Source organism: Arvicanthis niloticus, chromosome 19 (genome assembly GCF_011762505.2).
Source record: "Arvicanthis niloticus isolate mArvNil1 chromosome 19, mArvNil1.pat.X, whole genome shotgun sequence".
Classification (NCBI taxonomy): Eukaryota; Metazoa; Chordata; class Mammalia; order Rodentia; family Muridae; genus Arvicanthis; species Arvicanthis niloticus.
Genome location: NC_047676.1, coordinates 778,914 through 798,395, shown reverse-complemented (window position 1 = coordinate 798,395; position 19,482 = coordinate 778,914). Strand labels below are relative to the sequence as shown.

The following is a 19,482-nucleotide window of genomic DNA, read 5'->3' as shown; positions in this document are numbered from 1 at the left end:
ATATTTCGTTGACAATTAGAAGAAAGCATGAGATAGTTTTAGATTGAAGAAGCAAATTCCTGTTTTAATAACTAGTACTGTAGGTGTGATGACCCCTTGTCCTTCAGGGTTTATTAGAACATGTGCCATGAAGGAAAACCAAGAGAAATATTGGGAAGAAATATGAAAAGGCATGAAGATGGCATAAAAACTAAAAAATCGCAGCCACAAGGAGAAGCAGTCTTTATTTCAGTTTCAAGACACCAGCTATACAGTATAACACAAAGGCAAGCCTATCTTTTACAATCTGTGTCTGGCAATTGTCATTTTTGCCTTCTTGGGAAAGGCATGTATGTGTCTACTAACTAACCATAGATAGTTGTCCTCACTCAGAAGATTATTCAAGTAGGGACAAATGCCACAGGTTACTGTGAGGGGATAGGCAGTTTCCAGAATAAATATGCTTCATAGGCCTAAATTTTATTGCTGTGCTGATCTGAAGAAACTGGGCAGTTTACTCAGGCAGCCTCAGGAACAACTGGCTCTTGATTTTTGTAAAGCATTTTATACAAGATGCTCCTGAGAGCATAAGGCTATTGTAATATTTTTGTGAAATACTTTACATAAAGACAATGAAAACATTTCTATAACAAAGGAAAACAGCTTTTAACAGGTATAGAGAGATAACAGAGCTTCGAGTTCTTTGTCAATCTCTAGATGCACACACCATGTAGTCAAATTACAGGACAATGGAACTGGAAGAAATTATGTCTGGAATATACTAAATATATGGAGTTTAAGGCATGGAGTTATCAAATGAGATGGTGCTCTAAATATGAGAAGTGTCAGCCCACTAAGGGTCACCCAGCACCACAATGCTCTACTGAGGCTGACACGCTGTCCTAGACAAAGCTGTGTCCTGTGACAAAAAGCTTAAATGGAACCCAACATTTAACACATTGAAAATTGGTTTATACTTGAAATTGGTATATATTTAATATACCAAAGGGATACCTCTGCTTTGTTTACCTGATGGAAGCCCAGATAGTCCACAATTGTTGCCGACGCGTAGAAGATCATCCCTTCTGCACTCACCACCAGAGCGAAGCCATTGAGAGACTAAGAGACAAAAACAACAAGTGAAATGGAGTTGGCTCACCCAAAGTGTAAACAACAGAAGGTGGTTAGTTCCATATACATTTCCTGACATTCTTCCTGTTTTGTATGACCTCTAGAAATGTTCTCATCAACTCTCTATCCCCTTTTTGTAATAAGTCCCAATTAACAGGAGACAGAGGAAGTTGTCAATAGTTTGTGAGGCTGAAGACTCAGATCTCTCTCCAGGGAATATAGAATGTACATTTAATGTAATATAAGCAGCAACAAAATGATACAATGAGGCATCATTACAAGAGAAAGCAAAATGGGCATGGTCTACTTCTTTGTCCAGTCTTCTGTATACTATTTTAAATTTTTTTCAACTTTTCTAAAAATTAGTGTCCATATTCTCTCCTAATTTTGGTCTAGTGGGGAAAAACCAACCTGGTCCATTCCCTATCATTTTGACCTACGTATTAGGAGAAGAACAATTTATTCCTTTAAATTCTGGTTTGCTGTAGCAATCATCCAACTTGGCACATTTGGGGAGATGCTAGGCACAAAGGGCTATATTTTAACACTTATCAACTCAACGGTTTTTATTGTACTAAGTTTTGAATTTTTCTTATATGTTTATGGCTGCATAATTCTATCTTACCTTGTTTATAATAATTTAATCTCAGTTATATCCACAATTGTGGATTCTTCAAAGCTTATGGCTGTGTTGCGTTTGAGTTAGGCTCCTTTTGTTTGAAAGGCAAATCTTCTATGTTCTGCCATAGTAGTTCTCAGAAATATCACTAACAAAGGTGTCCAGTGTGCTCAAAGGCACTTACTGTCACCATCAGTGAGTATTCTGTGTGTGTCTGTCTTCCATCTACCCACCCATCAACCATCTATCTACCTACCTACCTACCTATCACCTATTTGACATATCTTTCATCTGATATATATTATAGATAAACAAGTTTGTTATCTGCATTTACCTATTTAACCATTTACCTCTTTCATCGTGAGGAAGATATCTTGGAGGCTATCTCATGAGCATCAAGCACACTAGGTAGACTATCTTACTCAATGTCACCTCACCCTGTCTGTTCCAAATTGGGCAGTACAGAATCTGAACACTAGGTTCAGTCACATAGACAGTGTTATTCATAAATGTTTAAGTGTGTATCTTTGAAACACAGATAATTGGAGGGCATCTCATTGTAACACTTATTTCCTTTACCTATTGATACTGTAGTTATTCCCCTCTTTTTTAAAGTCAAGTTGTTAGGTGATAAATTAAAGTTTGGGTTCATAATTTTCATTTCTTGGTTATTATTAAGATTAAAAACATTTCATGCATTCATTGATAACTTGGATTTCTTCCTTGGCAAATGGCCTGTGCATGTCATGTACCAATTTCTCTATGAGTGTTTATACATGTTAATAGATGTGGTGAGCCTCGAAGCATGTAATTGCAGAAAGACCAGCAATGAATCCCAGGAATCTGAAATGTTTATTACAAAAGAAAGAAAGGATAAGCACACTTCAAAAACTGAAGAGAAGCCAGCTATGTTTCATGGAAGCAGAAGGAAGAACAAATAAAAGTAAGTGAAATCAGTGAAAATGGTTTATGTCCCTCTTTCTTCCTGCATATCTTGTCAGGAAAAATTGTGGATCGAAGGTTTTTGGGCTGGGTTGGTGTCCCCATTCCTCCATTGGAAGTCTTTCCTGCTTACAGGAGGTGCCATTTCAGGGTCTATATCCCCTATTGTTAGGAGTCTAAGCTAGGATCAACCTCATAGATTCCTGGGAGTTTCCATTGTCCTAGGTTTCTAGCTCCTCCCAGAGATGCCTCCTCCCCTCAGGATTCCAGTTTTCTCTCTCAGTTGTCTCTCCCTTCATCCTCCCCAAACTTGATCCCTCTAGGACCCCTCTCCATCCCCTCTCTCACCCAGTTCCCTCTCTCCTCCCACCACCAATGTCTATTTTATTTGCACTTCTCAGTGAAAGTCAAGCATCCTGTTCAGCTAACACCTGAGATTCCTGAAATGCTTCCCCATTCTAATGAGGTATTACCCTAAGCCTTCAGCCAATGACCTTCTCTTCCTGGGTAATCACACACCCTTCCCCCAAGAGGTATATAATCCCCTGGTTCAGCCTGAACAAAATGTATTCTCCCACATCCACTGCCTGTAGAGCAATATGAATAAGCAAGAATTGTCTCAGAGAGCTGCTTCATTAAAAATTGCCACAGGGAAGGCATTTGCCTAAAAGAGCCATGCCTAAGACTCCCAAAGAAGGCTTTCCCTTCTCTAGCTGCTCAGGTACTTGGCACTTGCTCCCCCCAATCAGATCAGATTCTGCTTGTCCCAGGCTCTGTGCAGACACCCTGAGGGGAAAGGTAGACCACCAACCTTAAATCTAATTCCTGACTTCCTCTCAGGCAGTACACCAGCAGTACATGGGTACCCAAAGAAAGGACCAAGAACCACATCATTTGTCCCAGACCCAGCTGTTTCCCCTTCTGGTGGCATGTCTAGGGGCATCTGCTGTCCCAATATGAAACACAGGCTGTGGACTTCTTATTATAGACTTTGGCCTGCCTTCTCTGGTCTGCTTGCCTCCAGCAAAGAGGCAGAACAGGTAAGACAAATTCCTCAGGCCACAGCTCTGCCAGCTTTTCTGGAGGCCTGCTGCCACCCAGGGTAACCAGAGGCCATCAGCCATCAGGCACTATTAGGCCAGTCAACACCAGGGACAATCAAATGGCTAAAGGCCCAATTTAAGAACACAAACAACAAAAGCCAGGGCAATATATCACCACCAGAACCCAGCTATCCTACTACATTGAGCCCCGGATATCCTAACATAGCTGAAGAACCTTAAATCTAATCTTATGAAGAAAGATTATAGAGTCCTTTAAAGAGGAAATAAATAAAGCCCTTGAAGAAATAGATGAAAATACAATTAAACAGGTAGAAGCCCTTAAAAAGAAAACAAACAAATATAAAGAAATACAGGAAAATACAATCAAACAGGCGAAGGAAATGAAAAAAAAAACTGTTCAAGACCTGAAAATGGAAATAGAAGCAATAAAGAAAACACAACCTGAGGCAATCCTGAAGATGGGAAACCTACGAAAGAGAATAGGAAATACAGACCCAAGAGTCACTAGTAGAATACAAGAGATGGAAGAGGAAAATCTCAGGCATAGAAGATACCATAGGAAATATTGATATATGAGCCAAAGAAAATGTTAAACTAAAAAATTTCTAATACAAAACATTCAGGAAATTTGGGACACTATGAAATGACCAAACCTAAAAATAATAGGAATAAAAGGAAAAGATTCCCAGCTTAAAGACCCAGAAAATATCTTCAACAAAATCTTAGAAGAAAATTTCCTTAACCTAAAAAAAAAAAGAGAGATGGCTATAAACATACAAGAAACTTACAGAACAACAAATAGACTGAACCAGAAAAAAAAATCCTCCTGCTACATAATAATCAAAACACTAAATGTACAGAACAAAGAAAGAATATTAAAAGACAAATTTATCAGAATTAGAGCTGACTTCTCAACAGAGATTTTAAAAAGCCAGAAGGGCCTGGGCAGATGTCTTGTAGACCCTAAGAGACCACTGCTGTCAGTCCAGACTATTATATTCACCAAAACTTTCAATCACCTTAGATGGAGATACCAAGATATTCCATGACAAAACCAAATTTAAACAATATCTTTCCACTAGTCCAGTCCTACAGAGGATAATAGAAGGAAAACTCAGATACAAGGGGGTTAACTACACAAAAGAAAACACAAGGAATTATTCATTTCATACCATCAAAGCCAAAAGAATAGGATCTCTCTCTCTCTCTCTCTCTCTCTCTCTCTCTCTCTCTCTCTCTCTCTTTCACTCACACACACACAAACATCAGCAACATCAAAATAACAGGAACTAACAATCATTGGTCATTAATATCTCTCAACATCAATGGATTTGATTCACCAATAAAAAGATACAGGTTAACAGAGTGGATACATAAACAGGATCCATCATTCTGCTGCATGCAAGAAACACACCTCAGCAATAAAGGTAGACATTACCTCAGAATAAAGGGCTGGGAAAAGGTTTTCCAAGCAAGCAGACCCAAGAAACAAGATAGAGTAGCCATTCTAATATCTAATAAAATAGACTTACAAACAAAAGTAATCAAAAGAGATGGAGAAGGACACTTCATATTTATAAAAGAAAAAAATCCTCCAAGAAGATGTCTCAATTCTGAACATAGAAGAACATCTATGCCCCAAATGCAAGGGCACCCACATTTCATAAAAGAAACATTACTAAAGTTTAAATCACACATTGAACCCTACACATTAATAGTAGGAGACTTCAACACGCCACTCTCACCAAAAGACAGCTCATCAAATCAGAAAATAAACAAAGAAATAAATTAACAGATGTTACATATCAAATGGATCTAATATGTTTACAGAACATTAAACCCAAACACAAAAGAATATACTTTCTTCTCAGCACCTCAAGGAAACATCTCCAAAACTGATCATATACTCTGTCACAAAGCAAGCTTCAATAGAAACAAGAAGGTCAAAATAGCACCCTGCATGTTATCATATCACTATGGATTAATGCTGGACTTCAACAACAGAAACAACAGAAAGCCTAAAAACATGGAAATTGAAAACCTCTCTACTCAATGACCACTGGGTCAAAGAAGAAAGAAAGAAAGAAATCAAAGACTTTCTAGAATTCAATGAAAATTAAGGCACAACATACCCAAACTTATGGGACACAATGAAAGCAGTGTTAAGAAAAAAATTGATCGCACTGGGTGCTTTCATAAAGAAATTGGAGAGATCTCATATTAGCAACTTAACAGCACACCTGAGAGCTCTAGAACAAAAAGAAGCAAACACACACAAGAGGAGTGGATGGAAGGAAATAATCAAACACAGGACTAAAATCAAGCAATTAGAAACAGGACAATACAAAGACTCGATAAGCAAGAGCTGGTTCTTTGAGAGAATCAACAAGATAGACAAAACCTTAGCCTAACTAAATGACAGAGTAACAGAACCCAAATTAACAAAGTCAGAAATGAAAAGGGAGACAACAATGGACACAGAAAATTCAAAGACTCATTAGGTCTTACTTCAAAAGCCTATACTCCAGGAAAATTGGAAAAATCTAAACAAAACGTAAAGTGAATAAAAACAAACTATTAATAAAAATAAGTTGTGTTCAAAGAATCTCAGTAAATGACTTTTTGTGAAACTTAAGCCAGCAACTCGAGTAGCAATTTTAAAACTCAAACACAATACAATCCATAATACTGATTTGATACTTACATGCTGAGAAATGACAGTTGAAAATATTTTTAAAAATTTGTCTATTGTAAATAAACATTACATTTCTGTAAGAGCAGAAAATTTTGTATGTACAATATAAACACTGCACTTCATAACATAAAATAGTCTCAAATGGTAGCATATACACTGAAAAGTGTAAATGTGTATTCAGAACCAAGGCTGCTGTGGCGTTGTGAGGTGCAGAAAAGGGTGCTGTCAGAAATAGCTCAGATTCCTTACATGTCTGGTTTTGAATTAATTTTGGTCACTGAGCAAGCCTTTTATTCAGACAGTTTTATTGTAAATTTTTTGGAACGTCCACATTCACTTTCATGATTCCAATGTGGGGTAGCAACCCATAGTAAAGTTCTGGATATATCCATTTGTATGTAGTTATTTTGTACATAGGAGTTAATTCTCTCCTTCTACCCTGTGGTTCTGGGTACTGGGTATTGAAGTCAGGTCATTAGGCTTGGTGGTAAGTACCTTTACCCATTGAGCTCTCTCACTGGCCTCAGAAACTAGGGTTTTTTTTTTTTTATGACAGTTTTTTTTTTTTTATATATAACTCTGTGTGTGTGTGTGTGTGTGTGTGTGTGTGTGTGTGTGTGTGTGTGTGTGTATCTGTGTCTGTTTGATGCTGGTAAATAACTCATAGCTTCTATGTACTAGGTGAGTAGTCTATCACTAAGCTGTGTTTCCAGAGCTATACTTTTAACTTGCAAAAAATCTTTTAATGTATAATACCAAATACCAAAACTCACCATTTTAACCATTTTTAAGAGCACAGCACAGCACAAAGACGTTCAGCACAATTCACAATGTGTGTGATCACCATCATTCATCTCAAGTACCCTCTACCCCTAAAACTTTGAGCTCTGTCACTACTAAATGCCAACACTCTCTGCCTCCAGTCTTGGCACCCCCATCTAGCCTCTGTCTATACTCTGGCCCTTCTCAGGACACATAAGTGAATCCACACAGCATCTATCCATCTGTGACTGGATTATTTACATTTCATAACAATCTCAGAGTTCATCTACCTTACAGCATATGTCATATTCCTTTCTTGCTCCCTGGCAACCATCATGCAAGTCTCCCCTTCTGTGAATTCCACTTTTTCAGATTCCACAGAAAAGTGAGGCCATGCAATGATTTTCTTTTTTTCTACAAGGCTTATTTCACTGAGTGGTCTTTCAGTTTCACTCAAGTCACTGTAAATGACGAGCCTGCCTTCATTTTTACAGCTGAATTAATATTCTGTCGTATATATGCGCCACACTTTAACGTCTGATCATCTGTTAATGGACACTGTGTTGTTTCCATTTCATGGCTATTGTGAATAGTATTGAACAAATATAGGAGTATAAATATTTCTTCAACATAATGATTTCATTTCCTTCAGATACACACCCCTTAGGAGGATTGCTGGGCCATGTGGTAGCTGCTGGGCCATGTGGTAGCTCCATTTTTAGTTTTTGGATATTCTTTTCTGCAATGGCTGAACACATGATTTCATCACTTAGGTGAATTGACATCTCAAGTGGGTTTCATCTGTACTTCCCTGATCATTAGTGACTAAGCACTCTTCTTGTAAAAAATGTCTATTATAGGTCTTTGCTTATTCATTCATTCATTCATTCATTCATTTGGTTTTTCAAGACAGAGCTTCTCTGTGTAACCCTGGCTAGGTAGACCATGCTGACCTCCAACAAAGATTTGCCTGCCTCTGCCTCCAGAGTGCTGGGATTAAAAGCAAGTACCACTACCACCCCACTTTCTTTGCATATTTTAAACATGGTTTTTGTTGTTGTTGTTATTGTTAGTCAGTTGGTTTTGTTGTTGTTGTTTTGTTTTTTTGATAGTCAAGTTTCATATGTTTTAAACGTTAACCCCTCACTGGATGTATGTCTTTTCAGATGCTTTCTTTCATTCTGTGGTCTGTCTCTTTATATTACTGACAGTTTCCTTCACTGTGCAGAGGATGTTAGATTGATACAATCCTGTTTCTCTGTTTTTCCATTCATTTATTGGTAGACACTTGGGTGGCTTCTTCTTCTGAATTGGTGAGGAGGGCTTCTGAGAATTTGGATGTGAGCAGTGCAGGGCAATTGAAGAAGGAAGGTACAGAGGGCAGTCAAGGTCCAGTTGACACTTAGCTCTTCCTGCAGTCCGATGGAATAAAAGGTCTAGAAGCTTGCAGTGAGGCTTGAATGCCGCTCTGCTGCCTTCATGACTGGCATGCTTTTAACAAAGGGGCATCTAGTACTTTTGACCCACATCTCAAATGTGCTGACTTGAGATCCCAGAGTTTTTGTTCTGCTTACTTTTGACCTCGGTGAGGAATACGTCCAAGTTTGGCAGCCCCTGTATCACTCCACCTATGCTCCAGCAGGATCTGGGCACAGCTAGGGTAGGTGAGACCAGAGCTAAGGCTGTGGAAGGGTGGAAAGCTGATACCAGCCTGGTTAGGGTGACTTGGTAAGCCCACCCTAGGCTAGTGCTCAGTTTCTAGAGGTACCATTTTCATCTGGTCTGTGCCTTAGGGACAGTCCATTCTGTACAGAATTGGGAGACCTAAATCACTACAACTTGCATTGTTGGGTATTATTCATCACTAAACCCATAGGCCCCCTATCCAGACAGACATGGGAGTAATACTGAGGTGCACTGAGAGGTGGTTAGTGACTAAGGCATCGTCACTGCATGAGAACTTAAGCTATTATGTGAGAGCAAAACCGACAGGAGAGTAAGTAGGTGAACTATGAGGGGAATTCCCTCACCTATGATTTAGTGGTTATTCTAGGCAGTTATCATGGTGTTGAGCATCCCTCCTCTCTCTCAGGTGAGTGGCAGATGTGTAGCAGGCTAAGCCAGAGCGTACGTCCTTAGTATTGAGCCCACTGGACAAAGACATAGCTCAGTTGTGCTTTCCAGATCCTGCAGCAGCTTTTCCAAGCTCAGTGCTTGCCACGTACTCATGACGGCCTACTAATAATAGTTCAAAGACCAAAGAAAAATTTCAAGACTTGAGTATATAAAATGTATTCTTAAAAAAGATTTTATGAGATTAGTCACAAGCAAAAACAATCTTAATTTTAACTCACAAGGCAGAATTTTTTTTAAGACTATAAAATGCTGTTTGTGGGATCATATGGATTCAATATCAGATTGACTTTCTGGTCCAGAATTGTCATGCCAAATTCTTTTACACATGTGGAAACATCTTTCAAATGTGCATCATGAATTTTTTTCTTTTCTTTCTCGTTTTATCCCTACAAGTTTTTTTTTTTTTTTTTTCAAGGAAAACAAAACAAAAAAAACCCCTACGGTACATGGAAAATGAGATCACTTTTCCAAGTGGAAAAAAGGATTTAGCCCTAAGGTTAAAGACTGCATTTTTTAAGGGGGAAAAAAAACCAACTCATCCACATTAATTACTAAGTCACAACATGACACACCTGCCACTAGATACAGGAAAGGGTCAGCGGCCTGATGGCCCCTCCGCTCTATCCTGGCAGTCCTCCCACCCTCTGCACAGAGAGGCCAGCACTTTGAGAAGTTGTACTTCCTTTGGCGAACTCTGGCTATCTTGATTTCTTCCAGTCCCATGGCAGGAAAATAGCCAGCAAGTACTTCAAAGATTATTTTTGTCAAGGTCAGAGCAGAGGGAAAAAGAAAAACAAAACAAAAAAAAAAAAAAAAAAAAAAAGGAGGGAAAAGGGAACAATTCTCAACGGCTTCTCTCATTTCTCCCCCTTGGCATTAGGGGAAGTTGGAGCAAGTCGTTCCCCCTGGGAGTTGCTGCCATGGTTACTGCACAGCAACAGGCCCTAGTCACGCGAGCAGCACTGGGCAGGCATTGGGGCAGCTGGCTGAGCTTCCTGGAGCCAGATCACTCGCAAAGGCTGTGGCATGGAACTTGCGTGCGTGCGAGCACTGTTCTAGCCGGGGGTGTGGAATAAATGGCTGTTTATAGATCCCACAAATAGTAAACTCAGCCTTGAATTTCTTCCATGAAGCAGCTAGAGCACTTGAAAGCAGTTCCTGAGAGACCATGCTAACTGTGGCTGCAGAGACGGCAGGTGTGGACAGCCCTGGGAGCACCACACCACTTCACTGTCAGTGATCCCTTGGGTTCTGTCCTACTGGTGGAAAGGTCTACAAAACCAGAGCAGGTTAGAAACTGAGTGAACAGTGTGTCCATCTCAGACTTTGTATGGTTGGAGGCATGCTGGACAGGGAAGGTGAACGGTATAGAATCCCGGGTGTCAAAAAGCAGCAGAGAGGTGAAGCCTACCCCTAGATATCTGAATCACCCTCTGGGTTAGGGTCAAAAGCCATGTATCCTAATCAACAAGGATGTTGCTGGATGACAGAATGTACTGCCTCACTGGCATGTGGGACACGATAAGACAGGGCCCTAGCTAAAGGGAACTGCTCTGAGGTGGGCATCCCTGGGATTATCTGTTTCCCTGGGGTGGCCTTCCCATCCATCTCCATGCACAAGCTAGCCTCGGGAGGTGCGGATGGGGAGGGGGCAGGTTGTTCCTCCTTGGTGAAAACACTACTTTCATATACATAGTGTAATGCATATGTTGGATTCCTGAAAGGAAATTCAAAGACATTTGAGAACAATAGACTCAGCAATTACAAGTCGGTAATAAACTATGGGCGTCTCTGTCAGAAAGACAGGAAGCTCAGGACTAGGAGATGAAGTTAGCATATTCTGCAACTTGTTTGTTAATGGTCCTAAGAAACAAGGATGGGTATTAGGAACCCCCCCCCCAAATGAAGACCCCAGTCTCATTCAAATATCTGCCCTAGATTCCTGACTTGTGCACTTTTTAAAAGTGCATTTTTCTCCACCATTTTAAAAGCCAAGGAAATAAAAGGGATAGATCTTCTCCATCCAGTGGTTCCCAAAGGTTGTAAATGGCACAAACAATCACCTTCATCAGCCCAGCCATTAGAGGACAGGCTCTAATCCTGGCTCTCAGCTTCAAGCATGGCTCTTTCAGACCCTGGCAAGTCTGCCCCACTCTCTTGATCCATTTCTCACCATGTTCCCTTTTTCTGTACCATGGAGTTTCTTGGTTGGGAGTCTCTGAAATTTTATACTTTCTCTTTTTTAGCCATGGACTCCTAACTACCAAAAAGCTAAGTAGGTAGGATAAAGGGGATTCTTCTGGCTCTAACTCTCAGTCTTCTTCTTAGTGACCAGCACATGGTCACTTACATGGAACATGAATCGAATGTCAGTTCAGCCTACGAGGTCCCAGAAAGACATCCTAACTGGGAAGGTGGGTTTTTGAAGTCTTTCTTTGGAAGAACAACTCCCAAATAGTTTTCTTCAAATTCCTACACTTGGAGTACTGGAGGTATTTAGAGTCTACAAATCTCCTTTTAGGAGTCTGAGGGGCCTGTGGTAGCTTTTCTAAAAGTTACAGAACATAGTGGTGCAGCTCAGAGAACTTCTGCCTGGCACATGGCTGTGGCTCCCTGACATATACAGTTATCCCACAGCTGTTTTTGTATATTATTGTAAGGCAGAGTGGACAGAGGGCAGCTAAAAACTGGCAGGCAGCCCTGAGTTCTGCAGGACTCTCCCTTTCAGGGAGCTTGTGAGATTCCCTTCATCTGAGCATGTATTTCAGTAAATCTTTCTTTTTACAAGCCACTTACAACCAGAGGGCTTTTGCTACCTTAGTTCAAGGACCATGGGAGCCTTGGTTTCAATATACAAAGTCACCTACCCAGAAAGTTTCCCAGACTGCTGTTTATTATCTTCATTCATGCCAACCTCCTTTGAACACAATAAAACATGCACCTTCAGTTCAGTCATACTGGAGGAGGCTGGGTCCCATAAAGGTCAAAGGAGCCCAGGCAGCTAAGGCTGTCTGGAATTGGAGTGTGGGAAGCAATCATGTAAGTTGAAAATTTGACAGTGAACAACCTGGAAATGGTTATGTTCCTGCCTCTGGCCATCCATGACTGGTGGGACCTGCCCACAAGGACAAGATTCAGAGATGGGGAAGCTGGTATTACAGAGCTACCTCCATGGTACATACTGTGCAAACAGCCTATAGAGGGGACCCCTACAGAGAAGGACTCCTTTGCAAGCCCCTTTTTATAGGTAATAAACTCACCAAGGAAGCTGATTGCCCTAACCATACTTTATTCAACCCCTCCAGCAGACCAGGGCTGACCAATGTCCCCAGGCCTAGGTCCCTAGGTCTGGTATCCCAGGAGCGAAAGCAAAGACACCTATGTGATATATATGGATCAAGTTGCTGTAAGGGTGACTGTAAATAACAACAAAAGAGATAAGGGAGACCTTAGCAAAAGAAGACAAGAACAAGAAATGATGTATTAGGTATGAATAAAAATAAAAATATTAGGTATTAAATGTGATAATATACACACAGTGGACCTGAACAGGGTGGGATGATGAACAGCAAGTTCCTGTGCCTGTGTGCATAGAGAAGGGCGACTGTACAGAAAATTAGAAATTCTAGGTTTTCTCCTAGGATAGTGATGATCCTTGAATAACACAACTGCTAAAAATTAACAAAGAACAAGGAACTAAGGAAAAACTTTCAGAATTGAAGATAATTGAGGGCACAACCAGGGTAAATTTAAAAAAAAAAAAGTGCATCATAGTGAAATTTAAGGATGCCAAAGGCAAAGGAAAAGAATATAAAACTTTCAAAGAGCAAGAGCACCATCTTGGAGGATTGAGGCCACCAGGCACTACAAACAGAAGAGTATACTATAAAAGTTGATTTTACACCTTAAATCCTGTATCTACCCGAAGAGCTGCCCAAATATAACACAGAACAACAGTTTCTGGTTTGCTTTGAGACTGCCCTGGAATATTTCATATACGACCCACAGTGCTAACACCCTGAAGAAGCCTTCTAGAGAGAGGCAGATCTGGGCAATGGGAAGAGACAAAAAAATGACCAAAGGTTCTAGTTGGTTTCACAGTGAGCCTATGAACACAGAAAGAGAAGACGGTAACAAAGACAAGAACCTTGGTCTACATGAAATCAACCTGAGGACAGTAAGGGTCAGGAGGTCTAGGAGCTCTCAGAGGGTACCTGAGAGAGTTCCTATAGACAGCATGCTAACAACAACAGTACACAGACCACACATGAAGGCTTAGCAGTCAACTGGAGTGTCAGAAGAAACACTAAAGAAAGTGTAAAGAGAAGAAAATGCAGATATGACAACAGAAACCAGTCCAACTATGAGAAACAACTGCAGTATAGTTAGCCCTAAGAGTAAAGCTCACTTAAGGAAGAAGGTCCTTTGGTGTACTGTCTGCAAGAAGCCAACTTAGAAAAAGATATATAGAAAGGACAGAACGATACCCTCTGAAGTGAGGAGTCAGAATAAACCTGTGGCATAATTTTATCATCTGACATGCCGAAACAAACTCCAAATGTCCAAGACCTTAAAAGATATGTGGAGCCCAAAGTCTCCAACGCAGGTGAGTAATCACCACTGAAACAAAATTCAGTTTCCTGCCTTGCAGAGAATGGGTCTGTGCTCTCCTCATGTCCTTGTTCTCTTGAACTCATTATGTGTTCATATAACAGGCAGCTGCTGACTCCTTCAGCCCCAGGCAGTCACTGCATCATTGAGATGCCAGGTTTGCCCAACATCAGCCTTCCTAGCCTTCCAAATATCTTCAGTCCACTTAGAGAACGGCATAGACTTCCCAGAAGAGCCAGGCCCCACAGACTCAGAACCCTTCAGTGCTTTGGGCAACTTCTCTTTCTGGAGTTAGCAAATGCCTGTCCTTCTTCATTTTCTAATAACTTATCCACTCACTAATTGTGCTAACTTTAGGTGTATCCACCAAGTATCAAGTTAAATTTAATCCCACAATGTGGTGTAGAAGTGGGACCAGTTGGAGCTAATAGGCCTTTTATCTCAGTACTGGATCAATTGCCCACCTTCCATATAATAATAATACCTGAACTTCCCTAGATATCTGCACAGTTTCCACCAGCAAGAAGGCTCTTGGCCAGATGTTATTTCTTGACCTTGCACCCTTCAGCCTACAGAATCATGAGCTATATAAATATTATTCATAAACCATTTGATCTATGAGGTTCAGTTGCAGCAATGTTTACAGACATATCAGGTTGAATCAACCTTTTCAGCTCTGACAAGCTCTGAGTCCAAATTTAGTGAAACAAATTTGTTCCCTGCAAGAATCTATAACTTTTTACCTAACCTAAGGTCCTTCCATCAGCTGCTGGAGAGGCAGGTATGGCTAATGAACTAGCAGTGGCCAGTTGCAACACTGACCCGGAGCTTGTCAGTTGATCCAATGCAGCAGGTAGGAGTGGATCCTGCTTCTGTTTAGACTCTGTTGGGTTTAGCAGTAGGAACCAACAGAGTACATCTGGAACAGGGCATGAGATAATGTGACTGCCCACTATAGTGCACAAAGAGAAAGTAGGGTCAATCATAAAAAGTAACTGTAAACTATTGAGAGTTAAATACAGTAGTGCCTCCTGTCTATGCTGGTGCACCCAACACTGCTCTGTTTTGTTGAGACAGGGTCTCATGTAACTCAATCTTGAACTCACAAAGTAGCTGATTCTGCCCTTGAATTCCATCTCCTCCTGCCTAAACCTCCTAAATTCTGGGATTAAAATCATGAACCACCGTACCATATTCAGCTTACACGCTTTTTCCTTTTTAATAAAAAAAAAAAAACCAAAAACTAAAAACTAAAAACTTTATGAACTGTATCAGAGAGAAGGGGAGAGGGAGGGTGCTGTAATCTGGAAGCAAAGTGAATAAATAATTAATGAAAAAAAGGTGCAAATAAAAAACAGTGCTAAATGACTTAGGGCTAGGACAGGGAAGTTGGCTCAGATATTTTGGCCATCCTGATAAGCCCCTAGAAACAGTGATCATGGGAGTATTCATGGAATTTTGTCTATTGCCTTGCTTGTTCTTTGACTGTTTTTGTTTATTTTCATGCTTCTTCCTTGACTATTTACATCTATTGTATTGCTAGTTCCTCAACCTAGAACTGACCTTAATACTTGCATGTAATTAAAATGGTATAAAAGCAAAAAGGAGGAGGGAGGATGGAATAGGGGCTTTCTAGGGAGGGGAAATGGGGAAAGGGTAAGGCATCTGAAATGTAAATAAATAAAATATTCAATAAAAAAAAAACAACACTAAAATTAACCCATTCAAAGTCCATACAGCTCAGTAAACTTCTGTACAGTTAGAATACCCATTTTTACAGAAAAATTAATATCAAGTGATAAAATCTTTTTATGTTGTATTACAACTTTCTTCTCTCTTTCTCTCTCTCTCTCTCTCTCTCTCTCTCTCTCTCTCTCTCTCTCCTTTCTTTGCTTGCTTCTTTCTTTCCTTATATGCAGAATCCCAACACTACTTGATACTTGCTTGTAATGTATGACAGTGGACTGCCAAAGATCCTGGCCAACCTCGGTTCAACTAGCCCGCCAATACAGAACCTCCAGGTCTTTTACACACAATATTCTAATCTCTCTGCCCAGACAGATTATTCACATTCTTCACTAGGATTTTCCCAGAGAGTTGGATCCTCCCCTTCATGAATCCTATCTGACCACAATGCAACAAAAACTTAAAATAGACAGCAAACAAATTGCCAATAAATATACAAACTGTTGGAGATCAAATGACTCATTGCTGAATGATGAATGGGTCAAAGAAGAAATCAAAAAAGAAGTTTAAAATGTTCTGGAACTAAATGAAACTGAAGTGCAACCAAACCTTTGGGAAATACTGAAAGCGGTCCTTCAAAGGAGATTTATAGCAGTACTGCCTACAGTAGAAAAATAAAAAGTAAAAAAGACACAAATGGTTTGATGATGTAACCAAAAATTTGTAAAAACAAAACAAACAAAACAAATCCAAATTCACTAGATGGAACAAATAATAAAAATCAGAGTTGAAATTAATGAAGCAGAAAAAAAAGAAAGCAATACAAAGCATCAAAGATTCTGAGAACTGTTTTTTTTTTTTTAGAAGATAAACAGGATTGACAGACCCTTGGCCCAACTAACCAAAGGGGAAAGAGAGGAGAGAGAGAGAGAAAGAGAGAGAGAAAGAGAGAGAGACCCAAATTAACAGAATCAAAAATAAATAGGGAACCATTACAAAATACCCTCAGAGATATTCATAATATTATAAGGGAATGCTTTAAAAAGCTACACTCTATTAAGTTGGAAAATCAAAAGAAGTAGATGAACTTCTAGATTCAGCCAAATCACCAAAATTAAACCAAGAAGAGATAAAGACCTAAATAGACCCATAATAAATAGGGCAATTGAAATAGTAATAAAAAGCCTTCCAACTAAACAAAGTTCAGAGCCAGATGGATTCACAGAATTCTGCAAATTTTAAAGAAGACCTACAATCAACATTTCTTAAAGTAGTCAAAAGACAGAGACATAAGGAGCAGTCCCAAGGTACAAGAAGCTGGTATCACTCTAATATAAAAATCAGGTAAACACACAATAAAATTAGAAAACTACAGACCAATATCCTTGCTGAACATAGATTTAATTTTTTCAATAAAATACTTGCAAACTGAGCATACATTAAAAAAACATTCACCATGACCAAGTTGAATTTATTTTGGACATGCAGGGATGGTTCGGTATATGCAAATCAATAAATATAGTAAATCAGATGAATGTACTTGAAGACAAAAATTACAGAATCATCTCAATAGATGTAGAAAAAAAAACCTTTAACAAAAGCCAATATGCATTCATGATAAAAGAATAAAACTAGACCCATATTATTTACATTGCACCAAAACCCCTAACTTTTAATGAATCAAATACCTCGATGTGAAATATGATGTACTGAAACAGCTAACAGAAAACAGAGTACCCTACAGGATGTTGGTATAGGAAAGAACTTTCTGAATAGGAACCCGTTTGCCCAGAAATTGAGAGCATCAATTGACAAGTAAAACTTTACAAAACCAAAAGCTGCTGCACAGCTAAGGAAACATCCAATTGAGTGAATAGGAAGCCCACAAAACAAGAGAGAATCTTTGATAGCTATACATGTGACAAGGGATTAATATTCAGAATATATAAAGAACTAAAATAAAGCAAGGGGGGATCCATTTTTAAAAATCAGCTTGGAATCTCAACAGGGAATTCTCAAAGGAAAAAAATGGCTAATAAATAGTTTTAAATGTTATTGTCCACAGAAGTAAGAAAATGTAAATCAAAGCAAAATTTGATACTTCATCTTACTTCAGTCAGACTGGCAAAGAGCAACAAGATATCTGACAATAAATGCTGGAGAGGGTGTGGGGAAAAGGGAAATTGTCATTCACTGCTGGTGGCGCTGCAAACTGATAATTGAAAAGCAGTATGGAGAACCTTCAAAAAACTAAAAATATATCTACCAGATGACCCAGCTGTGTCACTCTTTGGTATGTGCCCAAAGAACTAGACATCTTACTCCACAGACAGTTGCTCAGCCTTGTTTACGATGCTCTATTCACAGGAGCTAGGATAATAGAAACAACTTGAACGTCATTCAACTGACAAACGGATAGTGAAAATGTGACACATACACATTATAGAATTCTACTCAGCTTTAAAGAAAAACTAACTCATGAAATTTGCAGATAAATGGATGTAACTAGAAAAGATCACACTGAGTGAGGTAAACCTGACCCAGAGAGACACATGTTAAATGTTCTGTCTCATCTGTGGCACTTAGCTCCAAATCTTCAGAGATGAATGTATAACCTGGAATAACTGAAAACTATGAAATTAAATAAGGATCATAGTGCTGGGGAACAATGGAGAGGGGACTAGCAGGGTACAAGTGGTTTGAAAGGAGAAATGAAAAAAGCAAGGGAAGGGGACTTGTAAGTAGAGCATCAAGAGGGAGGTAAATACAGAAGAGTGATGAAGGAGCTAAAATAACAGTAAGAATACCTGAAAAATTCGTAAGAAATCATATTATCTGCCTAAAACTGTGTATCACACAAACACACACATACACACACACAGAGACACACACACACATATATATATATATACACACACACACATATATACATATATATCTACACATAAACATATGAAAACCTGAAAACTTCTTTCATGCAAACTAGCTTTCAGAGTTTCAGAAGGTGCCATACAAGCTTCCAAGAAAAGAAATCAATCAAGAGTCCTACCTAGCTGTGTAGGTAAATGAAAATGTCCCATCTAGGCTGACAATGCTTCCCCCAAAAGCTATAGACTAACAAAAACACTAACACCAGGTATCTTAGTTAGGTTTATTATTGCTGTGATGAAATAATGATGACAAATGCAACTTGGGGAGGAAAGGGATTATTTCACTCAAGTTCATCATCATAACAGTTCATCATCAAAGGCAGTAAGGCAAGAACTCAAGCCGAGTAGGAACCTAAAGGCAGGAGCTGATGCAGAGGCACAGGTGCTGCTTACTGGCTTGCTCATCATAGTTTGCTTAGCCTGCTTTTTTATAGAACCCAGGACCCAGTAGATGGCACTAGCCACAATGGCTTGAGCCCTTCTCTATCAACCACTAATTAAGAAAAGGCCTTACAGGTTTACATACAATCTGATTTTATGGAGGCATTTCTTAATTGAGGTTACTTCCTCTCAGATGACTTTATCTTATGTCAAGTTTACATAAAACTATTCAGCACACAACTGGTATGTATGTTCTCCTCTAAGACCCAGGAATTTACATTAGTAACTACCCAGATAGTTGCCAGTACTAAGCAAGACTTCTCTCTTGTTGAACAAGCATTTAGGGAACTGTTGGTTACCACCAAGGTATCCATGCCACTAGTACACTCTTAGAAATACTCTTATGGATACTGTGCCCTGGTTTTAGTTCGTAGGCAACACAGCTAGGTAGGACTCTTGATTGATTTCTTTTCTTGGAAGCTTGTATGGCACCTTCTGGAACTCTGAAAGCTAGTTTGTATGAAAGAAGTTTTCAGGTCAGAACCA

At 39.5% G+C, this 19,482-nt stretch overlaps 1 protein-coding gene across 1 annotated transcript in view; it reads right to left on the bottom strand.

Moving 5' to 3' along the window:
* Positions 1 to 19,482, bottom strand: part of Ahrr (aryl hydrocarbon receptor repressor) — a 76,882-nt gene that overhangs the window by 16,881 nt on the left and 40,519 nt on the right. The window contains exon 5 of the mRNA XM_034523281.2: positions 1,009 to 1,098. Within this exon, the coding sequence (XP_034379172.1) occupies positions 1,009 to 1,098 (90 nt within the window). The remainder of the gene's footprint in view (positions 1 to 1,008; positions 1,099 to 19,482) is intronic.